At 38.9% G+C, this 13,511-nt stretch overlaps 1 protein-coding gene across 5 annotated transcripts in view; it reads right to left on the reverse strand.

The window, feature by feature from the left end:
• The window catches only part of tmem131 (transmembrane protein 131), a 137,769-nt gene that overhangs the window by 51,099 nt on the left and 73,159 nt on the right, over positions 1–13,511 (reverse strand). For 4 of the 5 annotated variants that reach the window (XM_069891887.1, XM_069891886.1, XM_069891885.1 and 1 more), the window contains 9 exons: positions 12,948–13,098; positions 12,800–12,856; positions 12,180–12,241; positions 11,974–12,082; positions 10,404–10,512; positions 7,620–7,773; positions 4,745–4,915; positions 558–668; positions 340–474 (listed from right to left, as the gene is read on the reverse strand). In XM_069891887.1, the coding sequence (XP_069747988.1) occupies positions 340–474; positions 558–668; positions 4,745–4,915; positions 7,620–7,773; positions 10,404–10,512; positions 11,974–12,082; positions 12,180–12,241; positions 12,800–12,856; positions 12,948–13,098 (1,059 nt within the window). The remainder of the gene's footprint in view (positions 1–339; positions 475–557; positions 669–4,744; positions 4,916–7,619; positions 7,774–10,403; positions 10,513–11,973; positions 12,083–12,179; positions 12,242–12,799; positions 12,857–12,947; positions 13,099–13,511) is intronic. The other variant, XM_069891888.1, reaches the window with a different exon arrangement.

Here is a 13,511-nt window from a genome sequence, read left to right on the forward strand (position 1 = left end):
CTACTCAGTACAGTAGAAAGTAAACATTTTCAGCAATAATGCATCTAATTTTTGTCGCCGGTATTAAATGCAATGATGAAAAAAGTACCATGCAGAGATCGGAACACTTTGAAAGGGCTGCAATTAACACTTTACCCAACTCTAAGAATTTTTAGAAAAATGCATAAAATTTTATGTTAAATCATTTTGGAATAACTTGAGGGGGAAAAAAAGAACCTTATCTGAAATATCAACTAATCCTCCTGGAATTATATGCAGAAAGTAACAAGAAGAGATTTGGCCAAAATAAACTATTAGCATGGAAGAAACTGGCACAAAGAATCAAGAATAAAGACTTACAGACGACTGTTCTGTTGTAGATAACTTTCCCAAATCGGTAAGACTGGAAATTATTGTGGTTTTGTTGCCCTTCTCCACCATTAGCAGCTCAATGCTAAGGCCATCACCCACTACAAACCAGGCTTTTACTGCCAGCTAAACAAATTAAAAAAAAATGACAGTCAGTAAGATGAAACATTGTAGTTTGCACAATTAAATGTTCCAAAAAGGACAGTTACCTCAATTGGATTGCAGTTCATTATGATAAAAATAATATTCCCCTCTTCTGTGGCACTCAAAATGCCAAAGTCTATGATGCGCTCTTCTAAACTCGGAGGGAGTACAAAGTACTGTAAAATTAACAAAAGAATCCTTTTAGAGCTACAAAAATGTTATTTAAAAAAGGTAAATCACATTCTATTTCAAATCCAAATTCCAAAATTTGTTTTTATTAAACACTTATTAGAAATCATTCAGTTAAAAAAAAATACGATTGAATGAGTGGATTTTGATTTTGAAGTGCACTTCAAATAGAATGCGCAATCAATAATTGCAACTGCCCTTGAAATGTGCAGTGTACATTTCAAAGAAAAGATGAAACTAATGCATTCATAGGTTCAATCCCAAGGGCCTCCCTCTGCAGGCAGCCAACTGCTCCTCCATTCCAAGCTTCGGCACCCGCCTGGTCACAATCCATTCTGCAAGAACTGTTTTCCATTGAAAGTGTATGATTGCGTCTACTGGGCAAGGCGGCTTCCTCCAGGTAGACAAGAACAGATGCCGTTTGGTCAACGTTACCATGTTAGTCATACTCCCTCTTGCTAAGGCAGCATTCTTTTTCATGATTGGCACTCACGCTGTGGACCACAATGAATATGTCCTTTTATCAGTCAAGTAACCATCACTGTTAATGCCCAATTTCCACAACGCTAAACCAACACAATGAAACCACCCAACCATCAGTGTATACACAGGCACGGCACCTCCCGCAGGACAAAATCCTTCAAGCCAAGACCAAGTTTGCTGTCATGGAGGAGTTGGGTATCGTCTGCCGTTCAAACAGCCCCTGGGCATCCCCCGCTGCACATGGTCCAGAAGAACTCCGTTGGTTGGCGTCCGTGTGATAACTACAGATGACTCAATGACGCTGCAGTCCTAGATAGATTCCCCATCCCACACATCCAAGACACAGCCTCAGGGTTGCTGGATTTTTTTCCAAAGGTGGACTTCGTCAAGGGGTACCATCAGACTCCGGTGCATCCTAACAACATCCTGAAAATGGCCTTTATTACGGCTTTCGGACTTTTCAAGTTGTTCCAGATACCTTTCAGATTAAAGAATGCAGCCCAGACATTTCAGCGCTTCATGGACGTGGTTGGCAGGGACCCCGATTTCACCTTCATCTATCTTGATGACATCCTCATCGCCAGCCCTGACACCAGCACACACAGGACACATGTGACTCACCTTTTCAACAGGTTGTAGGAGTTTGGACTCAAAGTGAACCCACTAAGTGCCAATATGGCCTGGAAACAATTGATTTCCTTGGACACTGTATCACCTGTGAGGGTACCACGCTGCTGCTGGATAAGGTAGAAGCCGTCCAGCTATTCCCCAGGCCAAGCACCTTCAAAGGCCTACGGGAATTCCTAGGGATGGTAACTTTTATCACTGTTTTCTCTCAGGAGCAGGCTACCCTCATTCAACGCCTAATCGACCTCATCAAACTCGGCGACAAGGTGTTCCAGTGGACACACGAAACTGTTGAAGCATTTCACACAACTAAAGTGACATTTGCAGAGGCCACATCTTTGGCTCATCCTGACTCTTCCTCCATCTTGGCCATTGCAACAGATGCACGTCGTTGATCCACTCCCCATGAACCAAGGTTTGTGGTATTTATTCACAATAGTTGCCCACCTGTGATACAGAACTTTCTTGTCCAACTGGGTTGCAAGCTTTGAAGTCCTGACCCACAGCACCTCGGACTGAGGGGCCCAATTCATGTCCTCACTCTGGTCCAACCTAGCCAAGTTCTGCGGCAGCCAGTTACTCCACACCACGGCCTTGTCAATTGTTTCTACCGCCACCTGAAAGCAGCACTGAAAGCTCTACTACAAGGCCCAAATAAGATGGACGACCTCACATGGGTGCTGTTAGGTATTCACACAGCACCAAAAGAAGACTGGCAGTGCCGTCCGCTGAGATAGTGTACGGCTCCCTGCTTACCATCCCGGGGACAGTCACTTCAACCCTCCAGGCCACAACCCAGTGCCTTAGACGTCCTCCAGCACTTGAGGGAATAGGTAAGCCGATACTTCCGCCATCTTCCCGACACTGCTCTCCACCCTGCCACATTCCTGCAGATCTACAGTCCCTCTTTATTTTTGTTTGCAAAGAATAACCCTGCAATGCCCCGATGAAGGCCCATTCAAGATGGTGTCGTTTTCATCCTGGACATTGGCAGGCGGCAGGATAGGTTGACCATCGACTGTCTCAAGGTAGTGCATGTGGACTCAGGCCAGCCTGTCCCAGCTGCCCAGCTCAGACACAGAGGCCGCCCACCTAAAGACAGTACTGTGACTTGCTCAAAGGGTGGCAGTGATTCTGCCGGGGGAGTGGTATAGCAGGCTGAGCGACCATGCGGTCAGACGGGCCGAATCGCTGCCCCATTCGGTAGATATAAGATAGCGCAGGCCACCCCCCCCCCCCTTCCTCAGGACAAGCCCGCGTTTGGCGACACACATTGCCTGTGAGATGACACCACTTCCTGTTTGTATGTTGCTGAGTAGTGTAAGGTAAAACATCATGAGATGGGAATGTGTAGGGAGTTACCCTGTACAAGGCTGTAACAAGAAGGGGAGGTGTCCTTGTACTCCTGTTAGGTAAAACATCATGAGATGGGAATGTACGGGGCAGTAACAAGATGTGAATGCATCCTTGTACTTACAAGATAAGAGAGACATTGATGGATTGAGAGGCAGGAAGCTAGCAGGGAAAGGATAGCAACAGTTTTAGTCATTGGACAAGTAATGATATGATGATGTTCTAAGCACATATCCAAGGGTATAAAAAATCACCATTTTGCTGATAACGGCAGAATGCATTCTCCGACTAACATGTTTAGTCGCAAGTGTTACAATCCGGTAATAAAGAACAAAGAACCCTGATTTCGACTCAGCCTGGTGTTTGTCTCACTCATTCATGAACAAAGCAGACCTAACAGTAGGCAGTAACTCCGCAATGTACTGATGTCACTCCCTTAGACCAGCGCGCCCCAGACAGGAAGTGGGCCGACCCCTTAAAGTAGCTCGATAGATTCAAATAAAGTTGTTACTGGTTCACACCTCGTGTTGTGTGGATGTGCTCCATTTCAGTAGCGCTGCCGGTAGCAGCCACTACAGTAGCATATTAGGTATCTGTGGTCAGAGAAAGTGTGTGAATCTGTCAGATCCCAAGTAGTTCCCTCCCTTTCATCAGGTCCTATAGTCTTTATCCACCTTTAACCTGTGAGGTATCAAACATCCTTCTGATGCCAATTTGTTCTAGAATTCCACTCCTCCCTCTTAATTTTTTTTCAACTATGCCCTTTTTCAAAGTGAGCATTCATTAAAAACTTCCCCTATATCCTCAATGCATGCTACTTTGGACCTGATGGGCCTCATTCTTTCCGTGTTACCCTCTTACGCTTCTGATAATCAAAATATTTCAGGGTTTTGCTTAATCTTGCCCACTAGTGCTGTTTCATGCACTTTCTTCACACTTCTAATCACTTAAGGAAGGCAACCTCCACACTTCCCACACAATAAACACTCTTGCAGGATTTTCATTCATTTTCAACTCTCCAAATCTGTCATTCGCTACCTTTTTTTAAATTTCCCTTTATCCAATTCTTGCTACCCCTTCACACCCAGAATTCCATAGACTTTTATGCTAAAAGATCATTGAACAGACTAAACAGGTGGCATAATAAAAGCATATGAACCCTAAAGTAGCAATCAAGTATTCCAAGTTGAACACACACACAAAACCATGCTGTATTAGTTTGAGAGAGGTCATCCAAAAACTTCTTTATACCATTAGAGGGCTCTTTTAAACAAAACTAAATAGAAAGGAAACACAAACTTTCAAAAAGAGTTTTACTTTCATAAAGTACGCCAAACAAAAGTATTTTTAAACTAATTTTCAATTTGAATAAGATTCATTTTACATGGCTGAATGTTACCTGTTAGTTTGGTCACAGAAAAACCCCTCACTTTACAAGGTACCTTGTGACAAACTTAACTCATTTTTAAATTTTGCAGAACAAAAACATGCAACTTAAAACCTACTCAGTTGTGCAAAAAAGATGCCTTTTTTGTTTACTGAACTTTATAAGAAAATAATTCAGTTTGACACTGAAAATTTAAATTTTTTGCATACTTACATCTAAAAATCCTGTATAGGCTCGCACAGGGAGATGGAATTTTGATGCATTTGTAATGAGCAGGATGTTGCTGTCTATATGAATAGAGGAAGTAGTTGCCGTGAAAAGGAGAGAGAATACATAGAGTGCTTTGTGAGGTGGAACAGAAACCGGTGTGCTGAAGTTTTTAATCTGCAAAAGGAAAATGGGTCACAGCTTAATCATAGTAAAAAATAAATGTTCAAGAATTAGGCATCACAAGCAAGTCCTCAGTTAGTGGTGATACTTAATTGTCTTGGAGGTGGTGCTGGGACAAAGCCAGCTTCTGTCACTGCAGTGTGCATTCCAATGAAAGACAAAAGTTTGACTTCCAACATTTTGATCAACATTAATGAAGGAGCATTGATACATAGCCAAAGTAAGAGGGTGGGTGACTTGGAAGAGAAATAGAATCTGTTGTTCCTTTTTCTAGCTACTGTTCCTTGGGATTGCATGGATAACAAACCTGACTGATGCTATTGAGCAAACTTTGGCAAGTTTCTGCACTACATTTTAAAGGTGATAAACACTGCAGCTGAAGTTTGTCCATGGCGCAGGAGAAACCATGCAGGATGGGTATGCCAATCAAGTGAGCTATTTTTGTTAGTCAAGCTTCTCGAATGCTATTAGAGCTGCTATCAGCCAAGTCCAATTTTTGTCTTGTATGTGGCAGGAGGTGGTTTTCAGGAAATGGATGAGCTAATCATACTCTGAACAGCTCAAGTAGCCAAATAATATATACAGCTGATCCTATTATAATACTGATAATAACTCTCCAGAAAACTCTCAGTGAGGAAAATGATATGCAACAAAAATCAAGGGGAAATGATTAGACTTTCTAGTAAGAAAATTTCACAGTCTGCATTTGTGTGGTATAAATGCACATGCTAAATATAGTATGGCCTTGTTAATTATTTGATAAAAATGTAGTGAAATCAGTCATCATTCTATTTCAAACATCAGTAAGGATCAATGAAGTAATAGTTGATGACGATTGATCATATCCAGCATGAAGTTTTAAGGAATTTCAACAGCAAGTATCTAGTGATTGGCCATTAACCAAGGCCCTTAGTTGCTGATAAAGAGACCCCGTTATTGAAGCATTTACTCAATGTTTGGAATAAAATAAATCAGGATATTGGAGGAGGACCTATAATCACCTAAATTGCCATTGATTCATCCTCTTAAATTTTTCAAGAGATAATCAGTTCTTAAATATATGGTGTACCATAAAGAGATAGTTAATGTGGAAGATTGTTACAAAAGAGGTCAATTAATGTCATTTGAACAATTGAGAAATAAATGTTATACCCTGCAACACTTTTTTTGTTATTTTCAGTTAAGAGCATATTTGGGAGATAAGCTTGGACCAACAATGTTTCTGTCTAGCTGTACTGAGGTAGAACTTATTAGGAGTTGGACAGTTAAAAAATGTATTTCTTTGATATATTTATTATTACAAGCAAGAACCCCTAAATTAGGATTATATAGATCGAGGCAGAGATGGGAAACAGATTTGACCAACAAATGTGGGAATATTTGTGTAAGGATTGAATGACTAATACTATCAAAGCAAGGTATAGATTAGTTCAATACAATGTTTTTTTTAAACATCAATTATAACTTCCACCACAGAAAATTAAAATCAGATTTATCAGATCAATGTTGAAGGTGTGGTGAAGATGTAGGATCTTTTATACATTCAATGTGGTCTTGTCCCAATATGAGACCTTTTTGGGTGACTATAGGTAACTTTTTGGAATAAGTTACAGGTGTTTTTCTGCTAAATCTTGTTTTATTTTTATTAGGAAATATTGAAGGTTCAAATCGTAAATTGAAATTTCTTAAAATAGCATTAGCGGCAGCAAGAAAATATATTGTGATTACTTGGAAGTTGGATACATCTTTAACTATGCCCCGGTGGCATGCTGAAATTCAAAGTTGTATTCCTTTGGAAATAAATTATTTATAACTTAGGAAATAATTATTCTACGTTTTTACAAATTTGGCACCTGTACACTCAAATAATGGGATTAAATTAGTAGATGTATTTTCTGTCCCTCTAGCCCTATGGAATTCTCCTCTGTACGTCTACATTAGAACTGATGAGTTGTACTACATGACATCTCTCTCTGTGATCCAAAAATCTTTTATTCTTATTTTCTTCTTATATTTCATACCTATAATTTTTTTTTTTAAAAACATTTTTCAATTTGTATATAATTTTTGGTTGAGGGGGTGGAGGTTGGATGGGAGGCAGGTGCTATGGGGTGGGGTGAAAACCATCATTTATGTAATCAATTTGGTTTATTTTCTGATATCTGTATTATAATAATTGTAGCTGCTGCATGTATGGAATATTAAATGAAATATTTTTTTTAAAAACAACCAACGGCTTTAGGCCATTTATATGTACTGCTCTTAACCAATTTATTGAGAGCTGTTTGATAATGAGATTGTCAAATTATTAGTTGGCCAAGGACTAATGCTCTCATCTCACTTCTAACATTCAGCTCCTTCACGCATGGATCAAGACTTTAATAAAGGGTCTTTACCTTTTTTTGGTATTATTGTTATAATTGCTGTCTTATAAGATTCAGGGAAATTTCCAGTTTCTTCCAAATGTATTAAAACTTTCATAAATACAGGAATCGGAATCAACACATCTTTAAATTCTTTATAAAATTCTGATGTTAAATCCATCTTCACCTATAGTAATTTGGCTATGCATGTATTTTTTACATGTGCCAATAAAAGTTGGAACAAAAAGACTAATAAAGTCTGAAAGTCAACAGTTCACTGCTCACAAAAAATTACCCAACACATACAATAGCATAATTAAGATAATTACGTTTACCTTGAACATAGTCTTTGCATCCTCCGGCAAAGAAACATTGTGTATAATAATTGGAAAACTAAATGTATTTGTTAGATATATTGGCCTCTCAACTGGATCTGTAGGACTGTCCCTGATATGAAAGAGAGTTGTTGCATGATCATATCCCAAGTACCTGTGGATAAGATTAAAAAATTATCTTTTTCCTCGTAGTGATATTTGTAACTTTAATTCGTGACCTTAGTCTGAATATCAGCGGAACTGTGGAAGAGATTTTCAGTTTATCAGAAAATCTCCAAAACAATTTTTAAAAATCCTCCATTTTGGGATTAACTATCATAAACAGATGGCAATCTAATGTTAGATTTTAAGATAAATTCTGGTTGCCAATACAATTACCAGATTTCCTGCAACAATTTGGAGTAGGAAGGCAGGAGATGCTACGATAGGGAGGGGTTTGTGAGGGAGGAGGAGGGATAGTAGTAAGAAGCAAAGGTCTCTATCCTTTATATCAGTGTTATGCCTCCCAGATCTTGAAGTAAAATGGCTGTTTCTATTGCAAGTCACCACAAAGATATCAGGTTGTTGCAACGAGTAAACTGGTTCATTAATGTTCTTTAGCTCTTCCTGGATTTTCGGCTCATTAAAGCACCTCAGTGAATCAGGATTCAAAAACAGAAGCTACATTTTCCTGATAAAGAATTTTAACATGCTGTCACTTCTGTTATGCTAATAAAAACATCAGCTGATATGCTCAAACAATTTCTACCATCAGGCTCTGTTATTCTTGGCAGCACGGGTCAAGCAGTCAATGTTACCCCATCCCACCATTTTTTTCAGTGTGAAAAAATGACCTGAACAGACAAAAAGAACCACCATTTTATCCAACAAGCCAGCATCCACCCTGTCCACAGATTTCCAGGGAATAAAGACCCGGCCTATCCTTCCAGTTCAAGCAACATCCTGGTAAACCGCCTCTGCATCTTTTATTGGGCAATAGCTACAGGCAGTAGTGCAGTCTCATTAAAACCTGAGGCTGAATACAAGTCCAAACTTTCTCATTCAGCACCACACCACCCTAATGAGGGCAAGTGTGGCAAATGCCTTCTTCACAACCTATTGCCTTGGTCTCTGTTCCACAGCCCTGCCACTCACTGTACAAGTTTCCCATTTGTGCTTTTCTCTACACATCAAGGTCTAGGTTTGACAATTTCACTTTTTATTTGTGGGAAAGTATTTATCCTGACTCTCAAACTCTCTCCTACAGTTCTGGCCCATTTCACCAAGTAATTTTCAGTCCATATCTGATAAATTACTTCTCAGCTGAGTGAAATTTAAAGATTAGATTAATTTTATGGAGTGAGAAGATTAGAAGACTAACTCGGAAAACAGGAATAATTAGAAACTGAAGGCATCAACAACACAAACAAGGGTTTCATCCGCAAAATTATGCCGCAAGTCAACACCCAAATATCCTATCGAATTGTATCTGGTTTGAAGTTCAATCAGTGCCACTGCAGACCAAACCTTCCACTTGGCCCCTGAAAGCTGCCTCATGGTTGGAGGGCCATACAGGTTGTCACTCTCCCGAATGGTGCCATCTCCCAGTTACTGAAGCATTCACAGTTCACGAGTTATAATGCATAAACAAAAGTAAGGTGCATAAAGTTTCATCACATTTAATGATTTTTCATAGGCTTTATACGAGTACATTATTAAAAATATAACAACATGGGTAATTTCTGGAAGGATTTAGGTCCAGCAGCCTCCATGAACATAATGGGCTGAAGTGCACTTACTTCTGTGTTACACGTTTCCATGACTTTACGTTTGACAGATTCTCCATAATTTTTACTACCTCTAATTTCATTCCATGCCACCAGATATGTCCTTCTTGCAACCCATTCCTTTCAGTGTTCCAAAGGGATTGTTACCTCCTTGACTTCCAACTGCACAAACCATTTCCCTTCCAGCAACTGCAGTGAGATAATATCCTTTTGCATCTAGCTTCCCTGCATCCAAGAACCTTAAAACGTCCTTCCAAAACGAGTGGCAAATTACCTGCATTTCTACCATTTTAGTGTATTAATTTAAACCCAACCCCAACCCACCAACTTTCCCCTACAACCGTGTCTGCCTGTCCCGCATCGGACTTGTCAGCCACAAACGAGCCTGCAGCTGACCCTCCATAAATCTTCGTCTGCGAAGCCAAGCCAAAGAAAGACACTATGGTATCCTCCACATTGGACAAACCTTTGCACAACAACTCCCTTCAGTCCATCAGGGTGACTCTGAATTTCAAATCACTATTTCTCCATCCCATTCACATTCTGACCACTTTGTCTTTGGCCTTTTATAGTGTGTCCAATGATTAAAGCAAGCTCAAGGATGGAAGAGATACATTGCAACTCCTGGATCAAAATGCCAGATGTGAATACTTCTATTTCAATGGGCTCCATTTTTTTCCCCCTCATTTCCAACTTCCAGTTTTAAAAACAATTACCTCAACAAATTTAGTCAGTATCCTTTCAGGCACTTCCTCTTCCCTCCTTCATTCCCCTCTGCAATTTAAAACTGTCTCGTCTACTTCCTTTTCTAAGTCTGATGACAAACAATGCCCACAATTCCCTGCTCAATGACATATAATCTGATGAGTGCTTCCAGAATTTTGGTTCTTTTGGGTTTCCAGCATGGGTATGATTTTTCTCCAATCAGTGTAATTTCTATTTGAGGCAAGAATTACCCATTTTTATTTCCCTTTTAAACAAAATCAACTAACAACAAGAATAAAAGGTTCAAACTTACCCTTCTAATACTTCTGCCTGGTATGGAATTTCAAGTTTTGAATAAGTTTTCTCTTTAGCTTTCACAGTTATTTTCCCAGAAAACTGCAATGTACTTTTTGCTTTTGAAGCTGAAATTATAACATTTTTTTGTTATATTTATGTTTTTTTTATGAATTACCTTCATGGTTCCCTTAGTTAGGGGTATAAAACAACCCTTAACTAAATTTTTTGAAGTTGACATGCTCTACACAAATCAACCACACTACTTCTTCAAATGTACTATTTTCTGAATTCTTAGTTATATGATTCAGTTTAATTATCTGTTCAAAACTCTGTACAGGTACACAATCCTTTATCCGATACCCTTGGGGGACAGTGTGCTCTGAATTTTGGATTTTTCCGGATTTCAGAACAAAGGCCAGCTGCCCCAGATTTAAGCCCACCCAAATTGGCCTGCCTTATCCATCCTCTTCCACTTGTGCTTGCATCTCTCTCCCCCTTGCCCAACCCGAATCGCGCTGCCATCTCTCTCCTCCCCCCCCACCCTCCCGAGTCACACTGTCATCTCTCTCCTCCCCGCCGCCCACCCGAGTCGCGCTGCTGTCTCTCCCCCCACCCACCCGAGTCGCGCTGCTGTCTCTCCCCCCACCCACCTGAGTCGCGCTGAAATCTCTCCCCCCACCCACCCGAGTCGCGCTGAAATCTCTCCCCCCACCCACCCGAGTCGCGCTGAAGTCTCTCCTCCCGCCCATCCGAGTCGCACTGCCGTCCCTCTCTCCCCCCCCCACCTCCCCGAGTCATGCTGCCGTCTCCCCCCCCACCCCCAATCTAGGCACGCTGCCGTCTCTCTCTCTCTCCTGTACCAGCACCAGGGGAAAAAAAAAGGCCGGTTTTTGGAGCTTTCTTGATTTTAGATGTCCAGACAAAGGATTGTGTACCTGTACTTACAATTTAACTAACTTTGGCAAAATGTATCTTCCTGGAATTTATCTCCTTCAAGCAGAGAAAAGAAGTTGACAAGATTAGATATTTGATAGAAGGCATTCAAAAGCATTTACGGCATGATAAAATGAATAGGAAGAACAGTCCCACAGGCATTTATAATCAAACGACACCTTAATGTTCTTCAAAGAAAACTTTTGCGTACAACTTACGATTATTTGGAATGTACTACTTGAATAAGAAGGAAGCCAAATGAAAGGAGGTTTCAAAGAGGAACTCTATCCATATGTGGAAAGGTTCCTGCTTTGAGGAAAAAACAATAAAGTGAGTACCTTTCAAAGTGTCAACTCTAAACAGAATTATCTATATGGTCATTTCTTATTCCTTATAATTTAGTCTTGTTTACATGCTGTACTATTTGGTGATATCTTAAATTAACAAATTATCATATGCATAAAATATATTGTACATACCTTTTCAGGGCAAATAAAGGAAAATATTTTGTGCAATTTAAATGGAATTTTGATCTTGACCGAAAATTATACCAAGTACTGTACTTCAAACCTCCAAGACAGTGTGACAATGTGTATTTTTAACAACTGCCTCTTGTAATCAGGTTTAATTAAAAGTTTAAAGAATTCACTTACCATCAAATATAATACTTGCCACTTTGGTATATTTTGTTTCTGATGCCTTCAGTGTAATTGGCTTAAAATCTACTGTAACAGCTTCATTTGGTGAAAACTGCTTGATACTCTTTAAAAAAAAATCAAATTAATATACATTAGTCAGAAACCAAAAATATAAATGAATGGACAATTTTAGGCTGAAGTCATGGAAAGTAAGAACTTACTGTTATTGGGACATCTTTTGCTCCAGAATTTAATAAATGAAGATTTAAAACTTTTGGAAGATCTACAAGGAAATTACATTATTATTTATTTTGCTGTTCTGCATGTAAAAGCTGAACACGAATCACTGTGCAAGAGAGAAAAGTGGTAAGCCAGAAAAACACATCTTCAACTCCCCAATACTACATTGACAGGCAAAAGTTTTCTTAATAAAACATTAAAACTGGAACTAGAGTGAGAGTACAACATTATTAAATAAAACTGTCATAACCACACATTTTAAACTCGAACAAAGCAAAGTGACCAGTAATGCTGAGGGAACACAAACTATATTTTGTTGAGGCATTTTATTGCAAATAGCTTGTCCAAATACAAAATCATAGCATTAATTATAAAGTTATGTTGGGAGAATCCAATAGTCGATTTCAGGCCTCAAGAATTATTCCTTCACAAGTGTAATATGACTCAATTTAATTGAAATAAAACACTGAGCAAACCCAAATAAAATTTTACAGTGAAGACAACATGGAATCAATCCAGCATTTCATTTAGGGGCAGGAACGCAGAACAAGTCAATAATTAATATTCAACTTTTAAATAATCAACAAATTTAGAAGCTCACCTTGAGATCGTAATGTACCAAAATCTAACATTTCTGTTGAGGAATAAATTCCAGGTGCTGCAACAAGAATAATTTTCATTAAAGATCAAAATATTATAATTTGGAAATTACATTGAAAAAAATGGAATAAAATATCCATTTGACTTGCCTGTTGTCACTTCCACTTCCACAGGTAAAATTAGGAACTCTGTATTGTCTGATGCATTTGTTTTTATTCTGATAAAGGCTGTGTGATTATCTGCTTCCCTTGACGAAAAACTGGCTCGCATCACAGCTTTTGTTTCATAAGGTGGAATTTCCTATTCAAATGGAAAATGTTAAATGAATAAGGGAAGTCAATTACATACAAGAAACTACACTTCATTGAGATAAGTTTTAATGAAGTTTGGATGGTCATTTTTGTTCCTGTCGTATCCTTTAAAGTCTCAAATGAGTGGTGTTTAAATATATAAAAGGCTAACATACCAATGTACTGTAATTCAATTTTAATTATTTAACCAAATCAATGCTACATTCCTTACTCTAGAGAAAATCTGATTCCAAAATGCATTATTTGGTTTCAGCAAGTTTTAGTAAACTATTTTGAACTATTTAAAATTTCCATGGGATAACTGAACACCAGTTTTACATTGTAAGATGGGATTTAAATTCAATGAGTTTTACATTTGTTTTTACACATCAATTTGCAAACATATTGACATAATCTCACCAC

This window comes from Narcine bancroftii, chromosome 7, assembly GCF_036971445.1.
Source record: "Narcine bancroftii isolate sNarBan1 chromosome 7, sNarBan1.hap1, whole genome shotgun sequence".
Taxonomy (NCBI): Eukaryota; Metazoa; Chordata; class Chondrichthyes; order Torpediniformes; family Narcinidae; genus Narcine; species Narcine bancroftii.